This window comes from Convolutriloba macropyga, chromosome 10 (assembly GCF_964194025.1).
Source record: "Convolutriloba macropyga chromosome 10, txConMacr16.3, whole genome shotgun sequence".
Classification (NCBI taxonomy): domain Eukaryota; kingdom Metazoa; phylum Xenacoelomorpha; order Acoela; family Convolutidae; genus Convolutriloba; species Convolutriloba macropyga.
The window spans coordinates 12,937,545-12,957,271 of NC_134477.1; the positions used below are offsets into that span (position 1 = coordinate 12,937,545).

At 38.3% G+C, this 19,727-nt stretch overlaps 1 protein-coding gene across 1 annotated transcript in view; it reads right to left on the reverse strand.

Moving 5' to 3' along the window:
* The window catches only part of LOC142348617 (inactive tyrosine-protein kinase 7-like), a 68,067-nt gene extending 49,263 nt beyond the window's left edge, over positions 1 to 18,804 (reverse strand). The window contains exons 1-4 of the mRNA XM_075400026.1: positions 18,401 to 18,804; positions 14,780 to 15,058; positions 6,985 to 7,123; positions 359 to 483 (exon numbers count right to left, since the gene is read on the reverse strand). Of these exons, the coding sequence (XP_075256141.1) occupies positions 359 to 483; positions 6,985 to 7,123; positions 14,780 to 15,058; positions 18,401 to 18,746 (889 nt within the window). The 5' untranslated portion in view covers positions 18,747 to 18,804. The remainder of the gene's footprint in view (positions 1 to 358; positions 484 to 6,984; positions 7,124 to 14,779; positions 15,059 to 18,400) is intronic.
* Positions 18,805 to 19,727: the final 923 nt, after the last annotated feature.

A 19,727-nucleotide genomic window follows, 5' to 3' on the forward strand; every position in this document is an offset into this window, starting at 1 on the left:
AAGGATCGGTATACCCAATCAACCACCCAAATCACGAGATGTTATATAGCACCCCCATAAAACTCACCCAAAATACAGCACAGTACAAGTTAAATTTCGTCCTGCTCGTACGGAGCCTTCTACATTATACGTCCACTAATTTAGGGGCCAAAGCACAAGATCGAAAGGTTATCCCAAAGAACTTACAATTTTCACTAAAGTTAGGTGAGATAGGGTCGCTCTCTTTATAACCCCCACCCCATCTTAGTGGTCACATAACGTATATCCCCCCTCCCATGGGTCCAATATCACAAAGGGGAGAGAGGGCTATAATTGTGCTGGAGATCTATAATGGGATAAACCGGGTGATTGATCTTACATTGTACATTGATTTCACAGACTAAAGCTCCGTCTGTGTTCCTAGCATTGATCATGTCAACATTCTTCACTTCTCTCTCAATGTCCTCAATGTGCACAGAGCCATTGTGCTTGAACAGGTGGATTCTGTAAACACAAACAAACAAATAAACAGTACATCACAATCAAACAAAAACAACCGCCGCCATATTTGGTTCAAAGCATTCTGAGAATAAAGTCGTTTTTATCAGAGGCAGAATGGCGGAAAGCCATAATCAAAGCAATGAAAGGTAATCATAAGAAAATTAGCCTTGATTAGATTTACAAGAAAACAAACAACAAATCTCCGTCTGTAGTATTGCACTACATAAGTTGTTCAGAAAAACTCAAAAAAGAGATTGAACCGCCGATTTAAATGCCATTTGATAGCATTAGAAGAAAACCAGAAACAACAGAAATGGCGGACTTTTGGTAGGTACAATAAAAAAGTCGCATATAGATGTAGCCAATTGAAAAACAAAGACCGTCTAATCTAATTTTTCGGTCACTATAGTACCAAAACGCCGAATCGAAATAAAATAGCATTTTCATACATCAATTACACTATATTAGGCGAAAGCTCTATTAGGCCAACTCAACTTCTGTATGAATTACAAAATTTTAGTGGCTTAAATTCAGTTAAAATTAGACGACCACATAAAAGCGTAAATAAGGAACCCATCAGGCAGCATAAAGTACTCAAATGTCCCCAATACTGATCAAAAATCTTCACAAAAAATGCTTTAAATAACACAAAATATATGTAAATTTTTTGGATTTTAAGCAGTGGCATCTTCAATTTAAACCCCTTCACCAATTTTTTCTCGCTATTTCTCAATAGCCATAAATAAATCAGATTAAAGCAATGAAAAAAATTTGTTTAACACTTCGATCACAAAAGTTTTGCAGCTACTTTGAATCCTCCTGTTAAGGGACGAGCAGCACCATTGGGCTACTTTTAATTCTCATACCAATTCTGCCATAAAGACCACTGCTAGTGACACTTGACCTCTTTAAACTAACAGAGCCGGCAGATTGCCGGAAAATAGCCGCGATAGACGCTTGTGGCGTTGCATGAATTGAAACAACTATAGAAATAAAATAGACAGATCGACCACCAGTCCTTTAATAGACCACTAGACTTCTTGAGTTAGCTTCGGACTGTCATTTTCATGAGACAAATAAGCTCTATAAGGAAAAGCCCTAATAAGGCTTTTCAAAATTAGGATCTTTTCCATTTTTTACATAATGACTTACTATGTAATGGCGCGTGCTCTGTAACTGGGGGGCGCATAACGTACTGGGGGGCACAAACGGAAAAGATCCAAAATTAATATTCGAAATCAAAAACTCTAGACTCTAATTATCAAGAATTAGGGAATATACGTTTGGCACTACTTAGATGCACACTATTGACCTTTAATAAGTAAATGCTCGTAAAATTTAAAGTTCCATAAGGGAGTTCAGAAGTCGTTTTTTTAGTGAGGTAAGTCATTGAAAAAGTCAATTCCAAGAAGTCAGGGTAAAACGAAACAAAAATCTGTTAGACGAAGTAAAAAAACATAGCAGGACAAGTGCTGAAATACAATCCGAGGAATTGAATGAAAAACGGGCCTAATGCGCCTGACCAGCAGATCAATTGAACAATCCTAGCCAAAAAGAAAATCTCAAAAGTTAAGAAACAAAGAATGAAACAAGCTATACAAAAAAATAATCATCGCTAAAACTTTTGAACCTTTTAACCTGAAGGCCACATATATGACACAATTCAATATACTCACTAACTTACGCAAAAGCCTTGAAAGAGATCATTTTGCTACTAAATGTAGATAAACTTGGGAATTATGACAAATGCTTCAAAACATTGCGGAGTTAAAATTTTATAAAAATTTACGGAAATATGGCTGGGAAAAAGTTCAAAAACATTTTTTGTTTTCTGGAGTTCTGTCTTGTAACCCGCCTGCAACATTTAAAGTTTCGTTGGCCAGTACAGATGGTTAAACTCAGAAAATGACAAAAAAATAGAAAAAATTGAAAGCTATCAAAAATTTCAAGTTGCAAGCTTATTTAAAAAAATGCTAACAATTGCAGAATTAAAAAAATGAAAAACTAATTTATTGCTACTAGAAATTATGCAGTAACATACTGGCCATTGAAGAAAAACAATAAAATTTCAGAAATTTAACGGAAATAATTGCAATTTGAAAATCGCTAGAATTGTTAAAAATGAAATCTTGAAACACATTCCTCATACAACCAGCAACTATGCAGCACCTTATTTAAAAATACTAGAGGAGATCCATTGGCCCTTGTATAAAAAAAATGGCAAATTTTGTGATATTAAAAACTTTCCAATAAACCAATAAAACCATTCCATGGCCCGTAACAATTTTTCAATAAACTAAACCATTAGCAAACCCTAGATGAGGTTTTTTGCTACTGGGGCTGGAAAACTTGAAAAACGACAATAAATGTCAGAAAATTTGAAAAAAACTGCAAGTTTTATCAAAAAAATGTTAAAATTCGTGAAGTAAAAATGTTGAAAACCATTCCATTACTACTACAAACAATGCAACAACTTATTATTAAACCCCAGAGGTTTCTTGACTTCAAGCGCTGAAATAATTCAAAATAAGCCAAAAATTTTAAAAAACTGGAAAAAATTAGTATAAATTACCGTGTTTATGTTTGGAGCAGCAATACATATAGCTCTTAAAATGGCAATAAAAAGTAATTTCGTCTTGCAAAAGACTTATCAACTTTTTACAAACCTCAATTTTAGACTGGTCCAACAAAAAGTCTGCAAAATGACAAAAAAAAAAATCAATATTTTGGGCTCAAACTAAAAATGATCTTTTAACTTTGAATTACGGCCTTCTCAGTAGTTTCACCACTCTAAGTACTTGAAGGACTACTAAACGCAGCTACGGGCCTCTAATGAAACTTGATGCCCGCAGAGCTTTACCTGTTTATCTCGTTTTGAAAGCTCAAATTCATGAAAAATTGTGTGAAAACATCTTACAAAATTAAAAACATAGCCGGAAGAATTCCGGAAACGACTCGAAGTGCAAATCCACTTAAACGCCATCCAGCTACTCATCAAACAAAACGTGTCTCCACTAGATTATGATTATCAAAACAAAACCATTAAAATAAAAGTAAAAACAAGAAAATCAAATATGTTAAAAATATGATAAAATATCTGATCAGATTTCGTCATAAATTGAGTTCCCGAAATAAATATCTCTGCAAAATTACTTCATCAAAACAACTAGTACCTACTAAAACCACTCATTAGAATTTTTAAAAAATACTTGAAGCCAAATCATGAAAAAAATAAGCTCTTACAAACAACTTTGTCTAAAAAAACTGGAAAAAGTTTATAAATTTTTTAATATTACAAAAGCACCTAATTTCAAAGAAAAATTCTTTCCAGCCAATAGGGTATCCAAATGCTCGCACAACAATAGGCAAGCCATAATAGGCTAAGAAACGTCGGAAAAATTGATTAAATTAATCGTCGGATTTATTAATTATCAAATATATATCAAATTATTAATCAAATAACGTCGAAAAATTGCTCTCAAAAACTACAAGGGAAACTAAATCTATTGCAGCCTGCTTCAGTCGGGGGAGACATTAACTAAACTCATTAAGGGACGCTTGTGAATAAGAGAGAAATTTAGATCACGCAAAACGAAAAAGCCAAGGACAAAAAAATCAATGAAAAAATGCATGAAAAAAAATCAACAGGACTAAAGTCAACAAAACCAACAAACGTTAGGAAAATTGCTTTTAAACGACTGTCGAGCGGTTCGCTTCGTCACAAGCTAGCTACGGTTTAGGGAGGATAGCTTTAGTTTAATTGAAGGGCGTGGTGAGCTCCACGGGGGTATGGAGGGCCACGATGGGGGCGCAGCACGATTGGTCACAAGAGAAACGATAGGGATGTGAAGTGTGTGTGTGTGTGTGTGTATGGGGGGAGGAGGGGGTAAAACGCCAAGAATTGCCCTTCACAACATAAATTTCAGTCTCAAAAACAATTCGGTGAACCGCATACAAAAGACTAATAAGCCGAACGACTCTAAGAGAAATGCTCTTCGTCTGAGAACAATTAACAAAATCAATCGTTTACTATGTAGAACTATTGATTGCGCCTTAGTGTCTCATTATTCATACTTTCAGAAGGCCAGTTAAATTTCAAATAATCTGGGAACATTAGGCAACTACAAAAGAAGACAAATTAGTTCGTTTATTCTAATTTACCTAGATTCTGATTTCTAAATTTAACTGGCCTTAATTTGCATATCTTTTTCCGGATCTTTTCCGTGTGTGCTCCCCCTCCCCCTCAGCTTAGTGGGTGCATTCGTGAAGACCGGTTATAAGCAGCAATTATCGGGAAAAAGCGTAGAGAAAAAATTGTTTTCTGGTTGTAAAAACCGTTCACAAAAAAGTATTCAACCAACAAATCAAAAACCACCTCAGTGATTTGAGTATATACACACAAGTCCGGCATCGAACAATTGGAAACATTGAAACAACAGGTTTTAACATTAATATTAAAAAAGCTAAGTTCATTAAGGTAGAGTCTTTGCAGCAACATAAATGCAAAATGTTTTCTCGAAACTACTGAGACAGAGTAATTAGACAAACATACCCGGCAGATTGCCGGAAAATAGCCGCCGTTGATTCCAATAAGCATAATTGGGATTGAAAGAATAGAAGATATTGAAAAAAAATTTTCGTACAAAAACACTTTTTTAAGTCCGATTTATTTTGATGGCATTTCGTAGTTGAACATACTTCTGTTTCTTAGAGAGAGGCTACAGGGGGTACCATCAATACCAATAAGCATTAGAGATGGTAACTAAGACTTATAGAAACGACGTTCAAATAGCAGGCATCTAAAATTGGGCTTTATGGGTTTATCCCGTTTCTAGTTCTGACTTCCATTTTATTGTACTAACTCTGTTCATTTTAAATTGCTTTGCTGAGCAACTGATGTTCAAAATCACTTTAAACAGAATGAGAGAAGAGAGAAACTAGCCTAGAGAAGTCAAAATGATTTCACGCAAAATGTTGAAAAGGCGGAAAAATGAGGTAAATCCAAACACTTTTTTGTTCGACGAAGTAAAGAAATTAGGAGCACTAAAATAGTCGGCTGAGAAGAAGAGGGCGGCTATTAACAAAGCAAAAAAAATCACCAACAATTTGTGAAAACGGATCTTTTCCGTTTGTGCCCCCCAGCTTATTGGGTCATATTATTTAAACCCCCAGCCCAGACGCACGTGCCAACACAAAAGAAATACGGTACAACCTTTAATTAATCTGAATGATTAGGAGAACAGCAACAAAGGACTACAAAAAACAAAACACACGAATTTTTTTATGAAAACGATTAGCATCAAATTCTTGAGCAAAATGCGGCATGTGATAAAAAAACAAGCGAGAAATCCGTTTTTTATTCATACACCATTTTTCCACTCCACTTGGAAAAATAAATAAAACGCAAAACCAGTCGTTTTTTTTGCTCAACTTCCTGCTTTGGCGTGCCCAAAATCAATACTGCAATTTGTCTTCAAAAACCATGAAAATGTGTGAACAGATCTTAAAAAATATATAACCAGAAGAATTCCAGAATCAACTCTAATTCGTCATCCCAAAAAAAAGGACTTCCAAACAACTAGTGCCTAATAGAAGCACATATGAAAGCAGCTAACAACAGAAAAGTTAGCCAAAAAGAAAATGTATCTTAAAAAATCATGAAAATTCGATTACTTTTTATACAGTACAACTAAACAATTCTTTTCTAGACTTTAAAAATTGCTCTTGGGCAACTTATTAGGCAAATATTAGGCAACCAATAAAAAGCTCGCTAACATCACTAAAAATGAGAAAAAAACTAAGTAAAATGAGAAAAAAATTAACACAAGCGTAAAGCAAAATTGTTCAACCACCGTTTTCTAAGTCTAATTTAAAATTAGAGCGAAAAAATTTCACCCCCCAAATCCACTTCTTGTTTCGGCGTGACCAAAATCACGACTCCAATTTGACTTCAAAAATCATGAAAAGGTGTGAACAGATCTTAAAAACAAAGACAGCGCCCCAATACAATTTAAATTCTTTGAATTGTAAAAAACCAAGAGGAGGTCAATAATAGCCTCAGCTATCGCTTTGCGGCTATTAAAACGGTCAGAGCTGAATTAGGAAAACTTCGTGAACACAAATGGTGTCTGAGTAGTTGAAATGGTTAGATATGAATAGAAACAATTAAAAGTACTCAATGATGACAATTATGGCTCATTAGAAAGCCAATGAGACCTGTGCCTAAACCAGCTACGTGACAGTAAAAAGACTACAAAAACTGGCAGAGCTGCAAAATTCACTGTCTCATGAACATATAGTGTAATTTCTTGGTACCAGTAGATATCAAATCAACTGAGACCATTAATTAGATTCAACTACGCCTCTCTAGAGAGCCAACTAAACCTCTGTTTGATTAAACTAAATGGCAGTACAGGAAAATTTACAACCAGCACAGCCACTTAGAGTCTTAGGCATGCGAGGGGGGGGGGCATATTGACAGATGTATAGAAAAACAGATATTACTTGTCTGTGTTCTGAGCTGGTCGACCGTTCAGCAGGAATTCTCCACCTGAGGCACGGAAGTCGATCCAGACATCCTTGGACTCCTCCGTTGTGATAGGGCAGAGTGTGTTTGATTCCAGAAAATGCACCGTTGTACGCCCTGAACAGAATAGAAATTCAGAAAACTAAAGCTGATATTTCCCATGTCTCTAACCAAACTCTCTAACTGAAGCAAAGATTCCCAACTTGCCCCGATTCCCTATTACCCTTTCCTTCGGGACATTCTAGGTTACCTGTTTCCTTTTACCCTTAAAATTTCATTGAAATTTTCATATAGTTCTCATTTTCGCCTCTGATTCACACAAATGACCACTTCCTAAAAGGCGTATTAAAACATTAAAAAATGTACATTTTCAGACATAAATTATGAAAAACAAAACTTTCACATTGGCGCATGTGATAAACATCAATCATTGCCCACTGATGCAATTAATCACACCCCAACATGCAAACCAGAAACAAAATTTTATGCTTTCTCATTTTGTCCAGTGCATCCAGTGTGAAGCTAATGAAACGGCGTCAGGTTGCTTGGTATACACATTACTTGAATTGAAGGGCAATATAAACAAAAGCACAAATTCTAGAGAGAAAATTTCGACCAGTTTAAGGCATTTTCAGTGCAAACATTGGAAAATTTGGTTCAAAATATATTCTGTGAACAAATGCAGGATTCTTGACCATGTCGTGGTCCAGGGGGGTCAACGCGTGCTATAAAACGCATTCCGGATCTTTGGTGTAAATGTTTGAAGTATTTGGTTCTTTTGAAACACCTGTACCGTTTCGTCCTTGATAGGCGACAATTGCAGAGACACGAAGGAGCCAACAAGATTATTAGAGATACCTCAAACCAAATATGAAAGGTGAGTTAGAAAACGAGAAGATAAATGGCCAACAAGATGGTCTGCATTGACATGCTACAATTCAGTATGATTGATAGCAAATTACCAAGGCTTTCATCAATTTCATGTTAGAATATCAGAAACGACAATGAAAAATGTGAGATGATTGACCTAATTTTACCATTACCCTCACCACAATTCGAACCTATTTTTACTATAACCCTCCTCATACTTTGGAACTATTCTCACCATAAACCTCCCCCATTTTGATCTGACATCATAGGAACAAAGCAGTGAGATAAGCCTCTAAATTTCAAAGTTTAATTAAAACCAACCTGAAGTTAATTATAGCACAAAGCCGGAACTAAGAGAAAGCACGGGCCTTTAATTGGAACAGTGTTATATGATCAACAAGTCGAGAAGAATGTTATAACTCATATAACTGACGGTTACATGGAGTTTGAGTTAGGTCTTCATATCCGGTCTTTAATTGTTCTCAGCCCTTCACCGAACAATGATCTATATAATTCTTCATGGCCCAGAGACACAATGTTGAACAGAGTTTATAAAATATGAATTATTGACATAATTGGTTTTAGGAACATTTAAAATCTCAAAACTGCACATATAATAAACATAACTGGCAGATCGCCAGAAAATAGCCGCAATAGCTTCGTATATCTGCAGTCTCAAAAAAATTAAAAAAGACGAACCAAAAAGAAACTTATTCTCCTCATTAAGGGCTGGGATGTTCAATTTTGATTAAGAATCTGTATAACATACTAATTCCATTAGCTGCTCTTAAAAAAACCCTCAGTTAGAAGGATATACCATCACTTGACCTAATCTCTTAGAATTAAAGTAACGAAAAGTCAATTTCAGAGTGCGGAAGTCATTTTTGAGAGAGAGGTAAGTCACGTGTGATCAAAAACTTAATCACGCAGATAAACAAAAAACATAGCAGGACAAGTCCTGGCGTACAATTCAAAGAATTTTCATTGACAAAACAAAAAACTAGACCTGTAACGGAATATTAGTGAATTGGGAAAACCATTTCCAAAATCAGATAATTACAAAAAAAAACAAAATCAATGCCAAAATGCCGCATGTGAACAAAAAACAACTCACGAGAAAAAGAAATTTGTTTTAAATAGGCCTAGAATGAACTATGAATGGATTGGAAAAACCATTTAGAAAAGGATCTGATTCAAAAAATTTAAAAAAACAGTAAAAATCAAAGTGAAATTGCCGCATGTGAACAAAAAACCACTAGCGAGAAAGTAAACTTTTGTTCAAACACCGTTTTGTCACTGTAATTTAAAATTAGAGCGAAAATAACACAGCAAAACCACTCACTTTTTCGCTCCACTTCCTTTTCGGCTTGACCCAGATCACTACTCCAATTTGACTTCAAAAATCATGAAAATGCGTGAACTGTAAATTGAATTGTAAAATTGTATTGTCTTTGAATTGTAAAAAACTCGCTTCACTATGAGTGAAAAATAACGTCACGCAAGCAATTCAGTTGAAATTGCAAGAACAAATGAACCAAAAGCAGTTTTGAAGTGATTGTGACGACATATGGTTGTAACAAAAATCTTGACGAAGAAATAAAAAAAAACATTGAAGGGAAAGTCCTGGGGGGGCTTGTGTGCCTCCCAGCGGCGCAAGCGAGAACGTGGTCTACATGTCAAAAACTCACACAGGGACCCAGCAAGGAGCTTGCCAACTGGGAAACAAGACAACAACCTACCTCCTGGAGCCAACAGAGGGGCAAAGGACCCAGCCAATCCAAGCCCCCCTTCAACAAATTTTCAAGGCCCGGACCCCAACAGTCCGAAAAACCTCACCGCATGTCGGGTTTTTGGAGGCAGACCCAAAGAGACCAGCCTACCTAGGTCTGCTGCTCCTGCTGGCAGGCGATATTGAAAGCAATCCAGGTCCCACTTTGTGCGGGATGGGATATGCCAGAAGAAGGTGGGAAGCAACAGCATCAGATGTACTTGGTGCCAACACTGAATTCATCAACAATGTAGTGGTCTGGACAGAACCCAAATTAGAGAGATGCCAAAGCAACGGTCTTATGCGTTCGAATGCGCAAAGTGTCGGCAAACAGTCAGACAGCGCAAAACACGCCAGACCGAGGAACAGAGGCAGGCACGAAGAGAACGTCGGAAACAGAGACGGAATGACAAAAGAGCCCGAACCGACGCCCCGAAAGTTGCCTCAACGAATATCAAGATCACAACAAGGAACTTCCAGGGCATTTCAATGAACGAACGAAACAGAGCGAGATTAAGAAGAACCGTTTCGTTCATTAAACGAGAAGGATGGGAGATAACTCTCATCTCTGAAGTGCGAGCAAGATCAATTGGTGTGATATTCCTTGGCGAAGGAGAGGACGAGGCAGCGATCAATCACTCCGAACGCAGCAGAATTATCCTCCTTGGGACCGCTTTGGAGGCATGGAAAGCGGAAGGCCAGAGGAAGAATTTCGCCGACAGAATTACATCAGGTTCAGTTGGCGGGATGGCACCTGATTGCAGTATATCAACCACTGTGGAGCAACGGCCTAGAAGGTATCGAGGAATACAGACACGCCCTCGAAAACGTATTATCTCGATCCCCAAATGGAGCGACCGGCGGAGACCACAACGCTCATATAGGGCGAGGCCCAAGCCAGAGAAACAGAGGACCACAAGGACTGCAAACAGCGACAACACCAGCAGGGGGATCTCCTGGACTGCTGCCTGCAGTCCGACTTGCAGTGGGTCAACTCCTATTTTGCCTGCTCCAAACGAGGAACGTGGTTCAACAAAAGCCACAAACAGTGGTACGAGCTCAACGGATTTTTAATGCGCAGCAGAGAGAGGCACTCCAAGGCCTGGAAAATGAAAGTGACGCATGAATACGCCCTGTCAGATCACGAGCTAGTAACCTTGTACCTGCGAAACCCGACGAGCGCCAAGAAAAGGCCGATCAAACTTGTACCGACAATAAACTGGGAAGTCCTATCTGGAACGGAGAAACTAGTACAGTACAAGAAGGAAACTAAAGAACTCCACCAGAAATTCCTTACCGACGAAGCAGCTGGACCGATGTAGCGAAAGTACTCACAACAGCGGCGAACAAAGTATGTGGTTTAAGGAAGAGACAGATAGCGAACCCATGGACGATCGGTCACGAATCGGAGCTAGAAGAACTTCACAACCGCATTAACAAGGCTATCGAAAGCAGAAACGAAGGAAACCAGGTAGCGCAGCGGCTAGTGAAAGACGCTCGCAAAGCAATGAAGAGTAAACTGCGGAATCTGGAGAGTAAATGGCGGGAAAACATAATAGCGGAGTGCACAGAAGCTAACGACAAAGGAGACAGCGGAGCGATGTACCGTGCTTTGAGAAAGCTCGAAACGCGGAACTCCAAAACGAACTCAGGAACCACCATAACCTCAGAGCAGTTCAAAGACCACTTCCAGAAGGTGTCAGCTCAAAGATTCGAGAATGCTCCCGAAGCAAATGCCAGTCAACGTGGACCGAATCAAAATGGAGAGAGAGAACGAGAAACTAAACGAGCTGCCCTCAAGTTTCGAAATCGAACAGTGCATATCGAAAATTCGAACTCTGCACCTGGAAAGGACGGTATTAAAAGTGTGTTCATTAAATATGCATGGAGTTGAACGCAGAATTTAATTGTGAAAATTGTGAAAAAAATGTTCACAACCAGAGCTGCAAATTGGGATGCCATCCTGAAGACAGGACAAATTGTCCCCCTACACAAAAAGGGCTGCCGAAGTGATGTGAATAACTACAGAGGCGTCTGTCTTTTGGCGATGGGGAGCCGAATAATTGCAAAGATTGCTGCCAATCGCCTGAGAGGTTGGAGTGAGCGACTAAATCTTTTGGAACAGAACCAGAGTGGCTTTCGATCGAATCGATCAACGGCAGACAAGACCCAATTATTAGTACGGATACACGAACACACAAGGGATCTGAAAAGTCGCAGAAGCAGAGCGAATCTCCCAACAGAGAAGAACACGGACCCAGAAGCGAGATTGCTAGACCTGAGGAAAGCTTACCCTAGGGTAAACAAACCTGCGCTTTGGAGGATTCTGGCAAACTATGTTATGCATGGCCCCTTTCTGAACACTTTGATTGATCTCCATGAAGGGACAGAGTACAGCATCAAAGGCAGAGTGGAAAGCACTACTTGGGTCCCTGAGAGAGGTCTACGAGAAGGGTGTTCAACATCTCCGGCTCGGTTTAATATTTTTCATCAAGTGGTCATGAGACTGGGAGAACAGAAGAGATACGAGTCGGCCATGGAAGAATATGGAAACATGGGAGCACGTTGGAGATGGATTCCTGGCGCGGGGATCCCGGACCAGAATAAGAGTGAAAAGTTTAACAGTGAAGCCGAAACCCGGAACTTGTCATTAATCCTGTTCGCGGACGACACCACGATAATCGGAGAACGAAGAGAAATCGAGGAAGGTGTCAACGAAATGAAAGCAGTAATGAGCCAGTTCGAAGAACGGAACAACGACGACAAAGAAGAAAAGGTGGTGTTCGGAAACGTCGATGCTGGAGAAATACGTGTTTTCGGTAGCTGGCTGGGCCCCGCAAGCGACTTGAAGAACAGAAAGAAACGAGCAGGAGCTCTTTTGGCGAAATGTTGAAGGATGCTCAAGGGAGCAACAATCCCGAAGCAGAAGCAAGCACAAGTAGTTGAAGCGTGTGTAGAGAGCGGACTCCTCTTCGACTGCAACGCCAGACCGTGGTACACGAAGAGGGCAAGAACCTACAGTCCTGGATCGATCGCAGGTACAGAACAATATGGAGCGGAGGCAGATTCCCGCCCCTCATAAAAATGGAACAAGAACACCTCAACATGCAAGATATCCGGAATATACTTGGAATAAAGTCAATCCAGTGGAAAATAGAAAAAAGGACGCTCGAACGGATAGGCCACGTTTTGAGGCTACCGAATGAGAGACTAGTCAAGACTGCCACTCTGGGATGGATGGCACACCTAGAGGACCTGCCGAAAAACCCTGGAAGGAAGCAGAAAACTGTTTTCTACTGGAAGAAAATACTACGAGAAGCATACATACCTTGGAGCTGTGACCAAAAGTTTGCCGAAGACAGAAAACAGTGGGAAAAGAGAATTAAAAGTCGCATGCTCCACCTATATGAGTGGGAAAGTAATGGCAATACAAACGAAGACACGACGCTGAAACGGAACCCCCAAACAAGCGCAACCGACTCGCTGACCTGCAGAGATTGTGGAAAAGTATGTAAATCCATTGGTGGCCTTAAGATCCACGCAAAACGCATGCATGGAGAGTCAACCGTCACGTCTGTATGTCGGGGTTGCGAAAAAACTTTCCAGTCGGAAAACACCTAAAAGAACCACAAAAAAGCTGCCTTAAAGCCAGCAAAGACCACAAACCTGACCCAGCCAGAGTATATAAAGCCAAACGGAAGATATGTGAGAAGTGCACTGTCTCACATTCAGCTTCCAACATGGCCCGACACGACGAGAAATGTCGAAGACGACCGGGAGGGGATGCCCAATAACTGGGCGAAGCCCTCAGAAGAAGAAGAAGGGGAAGTCCTGACGTACAATTCAAAGAACTTTTATTGACTAATCAAAAACTAGAAACATAATTGGCAGGTTGCCAGAAAATAGCCGCAATAGATTCGTAGATCTGCAGTCTCAAAAAACAAGTTAAAAAGACAGACAAAAAAAATCGTCTTTTTATTGAAGGCAGATATGTTATATTTTGATTAAGAATCTGTATAAGTTATTTCTGCCTCTATTAGCTGCTCTCAAATAACTTTCATTTAAAGTGACACAGACTCATTTGACCATATCTCTTTAATTAAAGTAAATAAAAGTCAAATTAAAAGTGAGGAAGTCATTTTTGAGAATGAGGTAAGTCAAGTGTGACCAAAAATTGAATCAAGCGAATGAACAAAAAAAATCGCTCCAATAAGAGCGAGAAATGACTTCACGAACGCACTTCAGTTGAAATTGCAGGAACGAATGAACAAAAAGCAGATTTGAAGTGGTTGTGACGTCATATGGTCGTAACAAAAATCGCGACGAAATAAAAAAAAACCAAGAGAAGGCCAATAATAGCCCCAGCTATCGCTGTGCGGCTATTAACTAGAACGGATTATAAGTGAATTGAGGAAACCATTTCCAAAAATAAATCAGACCAACAAAAATTTCTTAAACTGAAAATCAACGTCAAAATTCCGCATCTGAAAAACCACAAGCGAGAAAAAGAAATATGGTTCAAACAAACAACTAGGCCTAGAATGAACTATGAATGGAGTGGGAAAACAACTTAGAAAAAAAATCCGATCCAAAAAATGAAAGTAAAATTGCCGCATGTGAACACTAGTTGCCACTAGCGAGAAAGGGAATTTTAGTCCAGACGCCGTTTTCTCACTCTACTTTAAAGTTAGAGCGATAAATTTTCAAGCCGCAAAAACGCTCGCTTTTTCGCTCCACTTCCTGTTTCGGCGTGATCAAATCACTACTCCAATTTGACTTCAAAAATCATGAAAATGTGTGAACACTAAAGACACCGTAAGGGGTTTCATGAAGAACTCAATCAAGCTTCCAGCTTTTGATTAGCTGTTAAGTCTAACAGGAAAAACTAATGCATGGAGTAAAATTTTATAAATTCCGCTGTTAATGCCATCGCTCTACAATTGAGCTGGCTCTATGCAGCACTGCGAAATAACCTAGAATTTAACCCAACAAACAGTACGTATTTGCCGAGCCCACCATTCGGAAAAAACTCAGCAGAATTTTGAATAAAATTGGAATAACGAACTCAAATAGCAAACCTAGAGAAACAGCAAAAGCTAGCAGTAGCAGATTAGCACTAGATGCCGCACACTCACCATTTGGAACGTCCACAATGTAAGGCCTCTCTTGATAGATTTCGTCAACTCTACACATGTAGGAACCACAGTCATCATGTGTGAGTGACTTCACTGTCAGAATATCTCCGTTCAACTCCACATTGTCAGAAGGGACTACTTCTGATCCATCTTTCAGCCACGTCACTTCCGGCTTAGGATGACCTTGGAAGTTGCAAACTAGCTTGACAAGACTCCCAAGTCTGATAACATCGTCTCCTGATGGTTTGAACAAAGCTACAGACGTCTCCGTACCACGCCCTAGAATTAAATTTAACATCTCTCTTTATTACAACTTACTAATGTAGGCTAGCTAATAGTACTATAGTAAAACTACTGTGTACGGGGTAAAAAGTGAGGGGTCGAACACTACAAAAATTGCCTTAAACCTCGAAATAATCTCTTATTATTTCTATTTAAACTTAACCAACCACAGATGATGTAGACTGTAATAAATTCATCTATGTATTTTGATAAGAAGATTTTCAGGTTGGGATAAAATCATTGGTCTGCAAAATTCAACGGAAATAGAGTAACCAAGAAGAAAAATAGCCGATTAACTCCGCACGACGGGGGTAAAAACGGGAGAAGGGGGTTCAGATCTCCCTAAAAATTTTCCTTCAGATCATGAATTTCTCTAAGCAGCTTTGGTGAACCGTACACTTTTGAGTCTGCACGAAGCCCTTATTGGCAACATTGTGCCAGTCTTTTTACAATCCAAGGAATTAGGACCGTCTCCTGCTGCTATTTTTGCAATATGTAAGAGGTTTAACATTTTTTTCGATTACTTTCACTGTTTTTCGAAACGGGATAAACAGGTAAATACCGGTGGCATTAAGTTGCAACAGAGTCCTAGGCTGGCTTTAGTTGTCTTTCAAGTATAAAAAAGAAAAAAGGAAGCTCAGGACGGGCCGTTGTGGCCTAATGCTGTTCGCTGCGCTTGAGCAGAAACCACAATTATTATTATCAATCATTATGCTTGGTGTTACAGGGAAGGCCACAATTTAAGGTGGAACGATCAAAAAAAATTATGAGCAGAATGTGGTGTGGTTTTCACAATTTTGTCCGTTTTTCAGACAAACTGTTGCTGCTGTTCAACTGACCTTGGTCACAATTCATAGAGGTCATTCAAAAATAATCTCAGGTTCCTGTAATCTTAATTTCAAATCTAGGAGGGCCAAAATTTTTTCATGGGATAGGGTAGTGGATGAGAAACAAAACTGCTAACAAAGAGGATATTTTCTAGAAAAAGAATTAATTTCTCCAATGAAAAAAATATGTACTAATTACAGCAAAATACCGTATTGCATTGGAGGGGACGGGCAACAAGTTTATAGACACCCACTTTTCAGTCTACCCCTGCGTTTCATATTACACAAAAATTAAACTACAATTACAACAATTTCAACTTACATCTTAATACTGTTAGAAATTGAGAAACAAAAAATAAACATTAGATATAAATCTAGCAAGTTCGTGATTTAACTAAAAAGGAACCATTCAACTTATGGCAAAAAAAAACAAAAAACAAAAAAAAAACAGGTCTGCGGTTCGAAGTCTGCTGGAACAATTCCCAGGCTTTTCAATTTATTGTATCGTATTGATGCTCGAAATTTAATTGAACAGTGACTTATTTTTTTCACATAAAGGTTGTTTGAGTAACCTACTTGCCGATCCTCTTGTCTCTTTCTAGAACCTATAAGGTACCAATAAGTCATTACAAAGTTTCAGAATGAAGGCCACTGATTGACTTCAAAGAAATTTAATTAATTCATAGATGTGCAGGTGTTCTAAAAAAACTTTCCAAAAACAAATTAATTTTTTATCCGAAAAGCAAATCCAAAATCCACGTTCCAAAAGCAAATAACAAAGACGTCACTGAGCTATCTATGTATTCACATCGAGGTACTCCGCTCCGAAGACAAATCTAAGGAAAAAAGTGAAATCTGTTCATTTTTGTTTCTTCAAAGTTAGTTCCTTTTAATGCTGGTCTCGTGGTAAAACGACTTAGTAACAAAATAAACAGCTTTTTCCTTGTCCTCTTGTTTTTGAGTTGCACATAAGATTGAATCTATAACTCTGGGAGATTTTATTTCTTTGCACCATTTTATTGTTTTTTACCAATATAAAACATTCACTTTAGATGCGTTTTTTGATCTTTTGCAAAACGAATGAATCCAGTTTGCATCCCATTTAGGATCGATCAATCTATCAATTTTAAAATTTTATCTTACAAATGAATTTTCAAATTTTTCTTTGTTGCTTTGAGTTACAAGATATTTTGCCACTTAAAGCCATTCAAAATGGCAATAGGCAATTAAAATTGTAAAGACAATTTAAAACGGCTACTTTTTGAATCAAGCAATACTAGCTAGAAATTGATCATTTTTGGAGAATATTTGGTGTGGAATTTTAGGTAAATTCAAGAAATGTGCAGTCGGCATTGTACAAAGATGCACACTAAATCAATAGCTTCTGCGTAATTTTCTATGTTGATGTCCGTTAGCACGTGCTCACATGCATTATAAAAGAGAAAATATTGGAACACTCCTTTTCTTCATGTTTGTTACTATACTGTATTGTCTGTCTAATATTTAACCACAATTCATGCTGCCTTAAAGCATTTGCTTGAGCACATGTCAAACCGAATAAAGAGTTTTTAACCTGATAATTTAATAACACCGATCATAAAAATAACTTGTGTTGAAAAAAAAGTAAATTTTGGATGTATTCTGTTTCAGCATAGTGAGAACAAAAGTCATACCCAACCACCACCACCTACCGAAGAGCACGCATTATTTTTAACAAAAAAAACGTGCTATCTAACACAACATTATCTCTATTTGAGTATCATACATGGCTAAATGCAACGGCAAAACCGGCAAAGTATTTAGAGCCTGCCAATCTTCAGCAATTATTCAAATCTTCTTCAATTAATATTGGGTCATTTTTAACTCCGCTTTTTTCGCGAAAACAGTTGCCAGGCTAAAAATTTGGTCAAAAGCCGGCGTATGGCATTAAGTTCGTACCTCCTAAAAATTGACCTTGACATCACGATTTTGTTTTCTCAATGACATGCAACAATAGCTTGGAGAAAATTAACCAATTGATTTTATATATTATTTGCCACAGCAGAATTCGGATGTAAAACTCATTTAATACATCAGTGCCTTTAGGTATCAAAGCTGATGTAAGTAGCACACAAAGGGTATAAATAGTAGATAGCTAGACTCCGATTACATGAACAACATTACATCTTTTTGCAACCACCTTGAAATTAATGAACTAATTCATAGTATTTTTACTGTGGCTTTTACTGACTTAAAATCCACGTTACTTTGACGGGCAACTAATTGGAAATATTAGGCTCATGTAGCCCCAACTTCTGTAGACTTCAAAAGCGTCACATTTCGAAATCTATAGAATTGTCACCTTAGGGCTATTTGATATTTGCACATTTCCGTAATTTACATGTTCTCCCGGTACAGTCCCAACATTACATGTAAATATTTACAAAAAGTCACAATCACTTTCGGGCATACAATTCTTGGATCCCTGAAAACACGAGATGTCATTATGGAGTTAAGAGGGATAATCACTCACATTTAATGATGACAGAAACATTGTTGGAGTATTTGACTGTACCCTCGTCAGAAGCTACCCCAAAGAAGAAAGTCCCATTATGCATTTTCTTAGCCCTATTAATCTGTAATTTCCCACCCACAGCATAGCCAGTGTAATCCTGTTTTGGCAACTGTGGGCTATTATTGACGAACGGTATGAAATACCAAGTAGTTCTCTGCTGATCAGCTTTGCTGCATGAGCTGTTGATAATTAGCTGTTCGTCAACCTTTAACTCTATCGTCTGCTCACTCTCGAAATCACAACATAAGCTGAGCCCACCAAACACAAGTATAGACAGAAAAGAAAAACACCAACTTGATTTCATGTCAGCAGGAATAGGAACATGAAACCTGAAACAGAAATTGTTCACTTGCCTGTAAATTGGCGCTTACGGCTAGCCAGTCGCACCAGACCAGCCGGAATACTAATGTCACACATACTGCAGACATTACAGTTGTTACATTCACTAATACGGCTATGACTGTTTCAAAGAAACCCCAAAACCTAGAGCCTTATTTGTCTCACTGACCAAACAAAATCAGAAGTAAAGGAAGAAAAAAGTACAGCTAAATCAAAATGAATTTTCTTTCTGTACTTTAATGTTCAAACAATCTAGGAGCGTAATGTCATTTTTCAGTTAGACCTTTTAATAGATATTCAGTAAAGTCAAGCAGTACGGACTAAGTGGAGACAGCTGATATTTACCGGTTAAGCCACCCCCCCCCCCCCCCCCCAACAGGAGCGTAATGTCATTTTAGGAGCGTAATGTCATTTTTCAGTTAGACCTTTTAATAGATATTCAGTAAAGTCAAGCAGTACGGACTAAGTGGAGACAGCTGATATTTACCGGTTAAGCCACCCCCCCCCCCCCCAACACACACACACACACATTACCCCACCCAGATGATTCACTTTATATATCAACTCAGGGTAAAGCATTATATAGATGCAAGCACGCTCGCTTTGGGGTTGTGAATATTACGCACCAACAAAAGTTAGAATATTGGAAATACCGGAAGCGATATTTTGAAACTAACTAGATAAAAGGACATCACTTTAATAACATCCCACTAATATTCTCTGTAAAGATAGAGCCAACGAGCTGATACAAATAGAGAATTGAGCTGAGCAGCAATTCACATTACATAAGAGTAGATCTTGTTGAATTAAACTCTACGGAAACTGATCTAACAGCTGTTTAAATAAGATTCTCAATCTCAAAATGTCGCAGAAATTTGTCATTGAGATCAAGAGTGAAATCACATAGCGAGACTTCGGGTTCACAGCAAACACTTCGAAAAAGTTT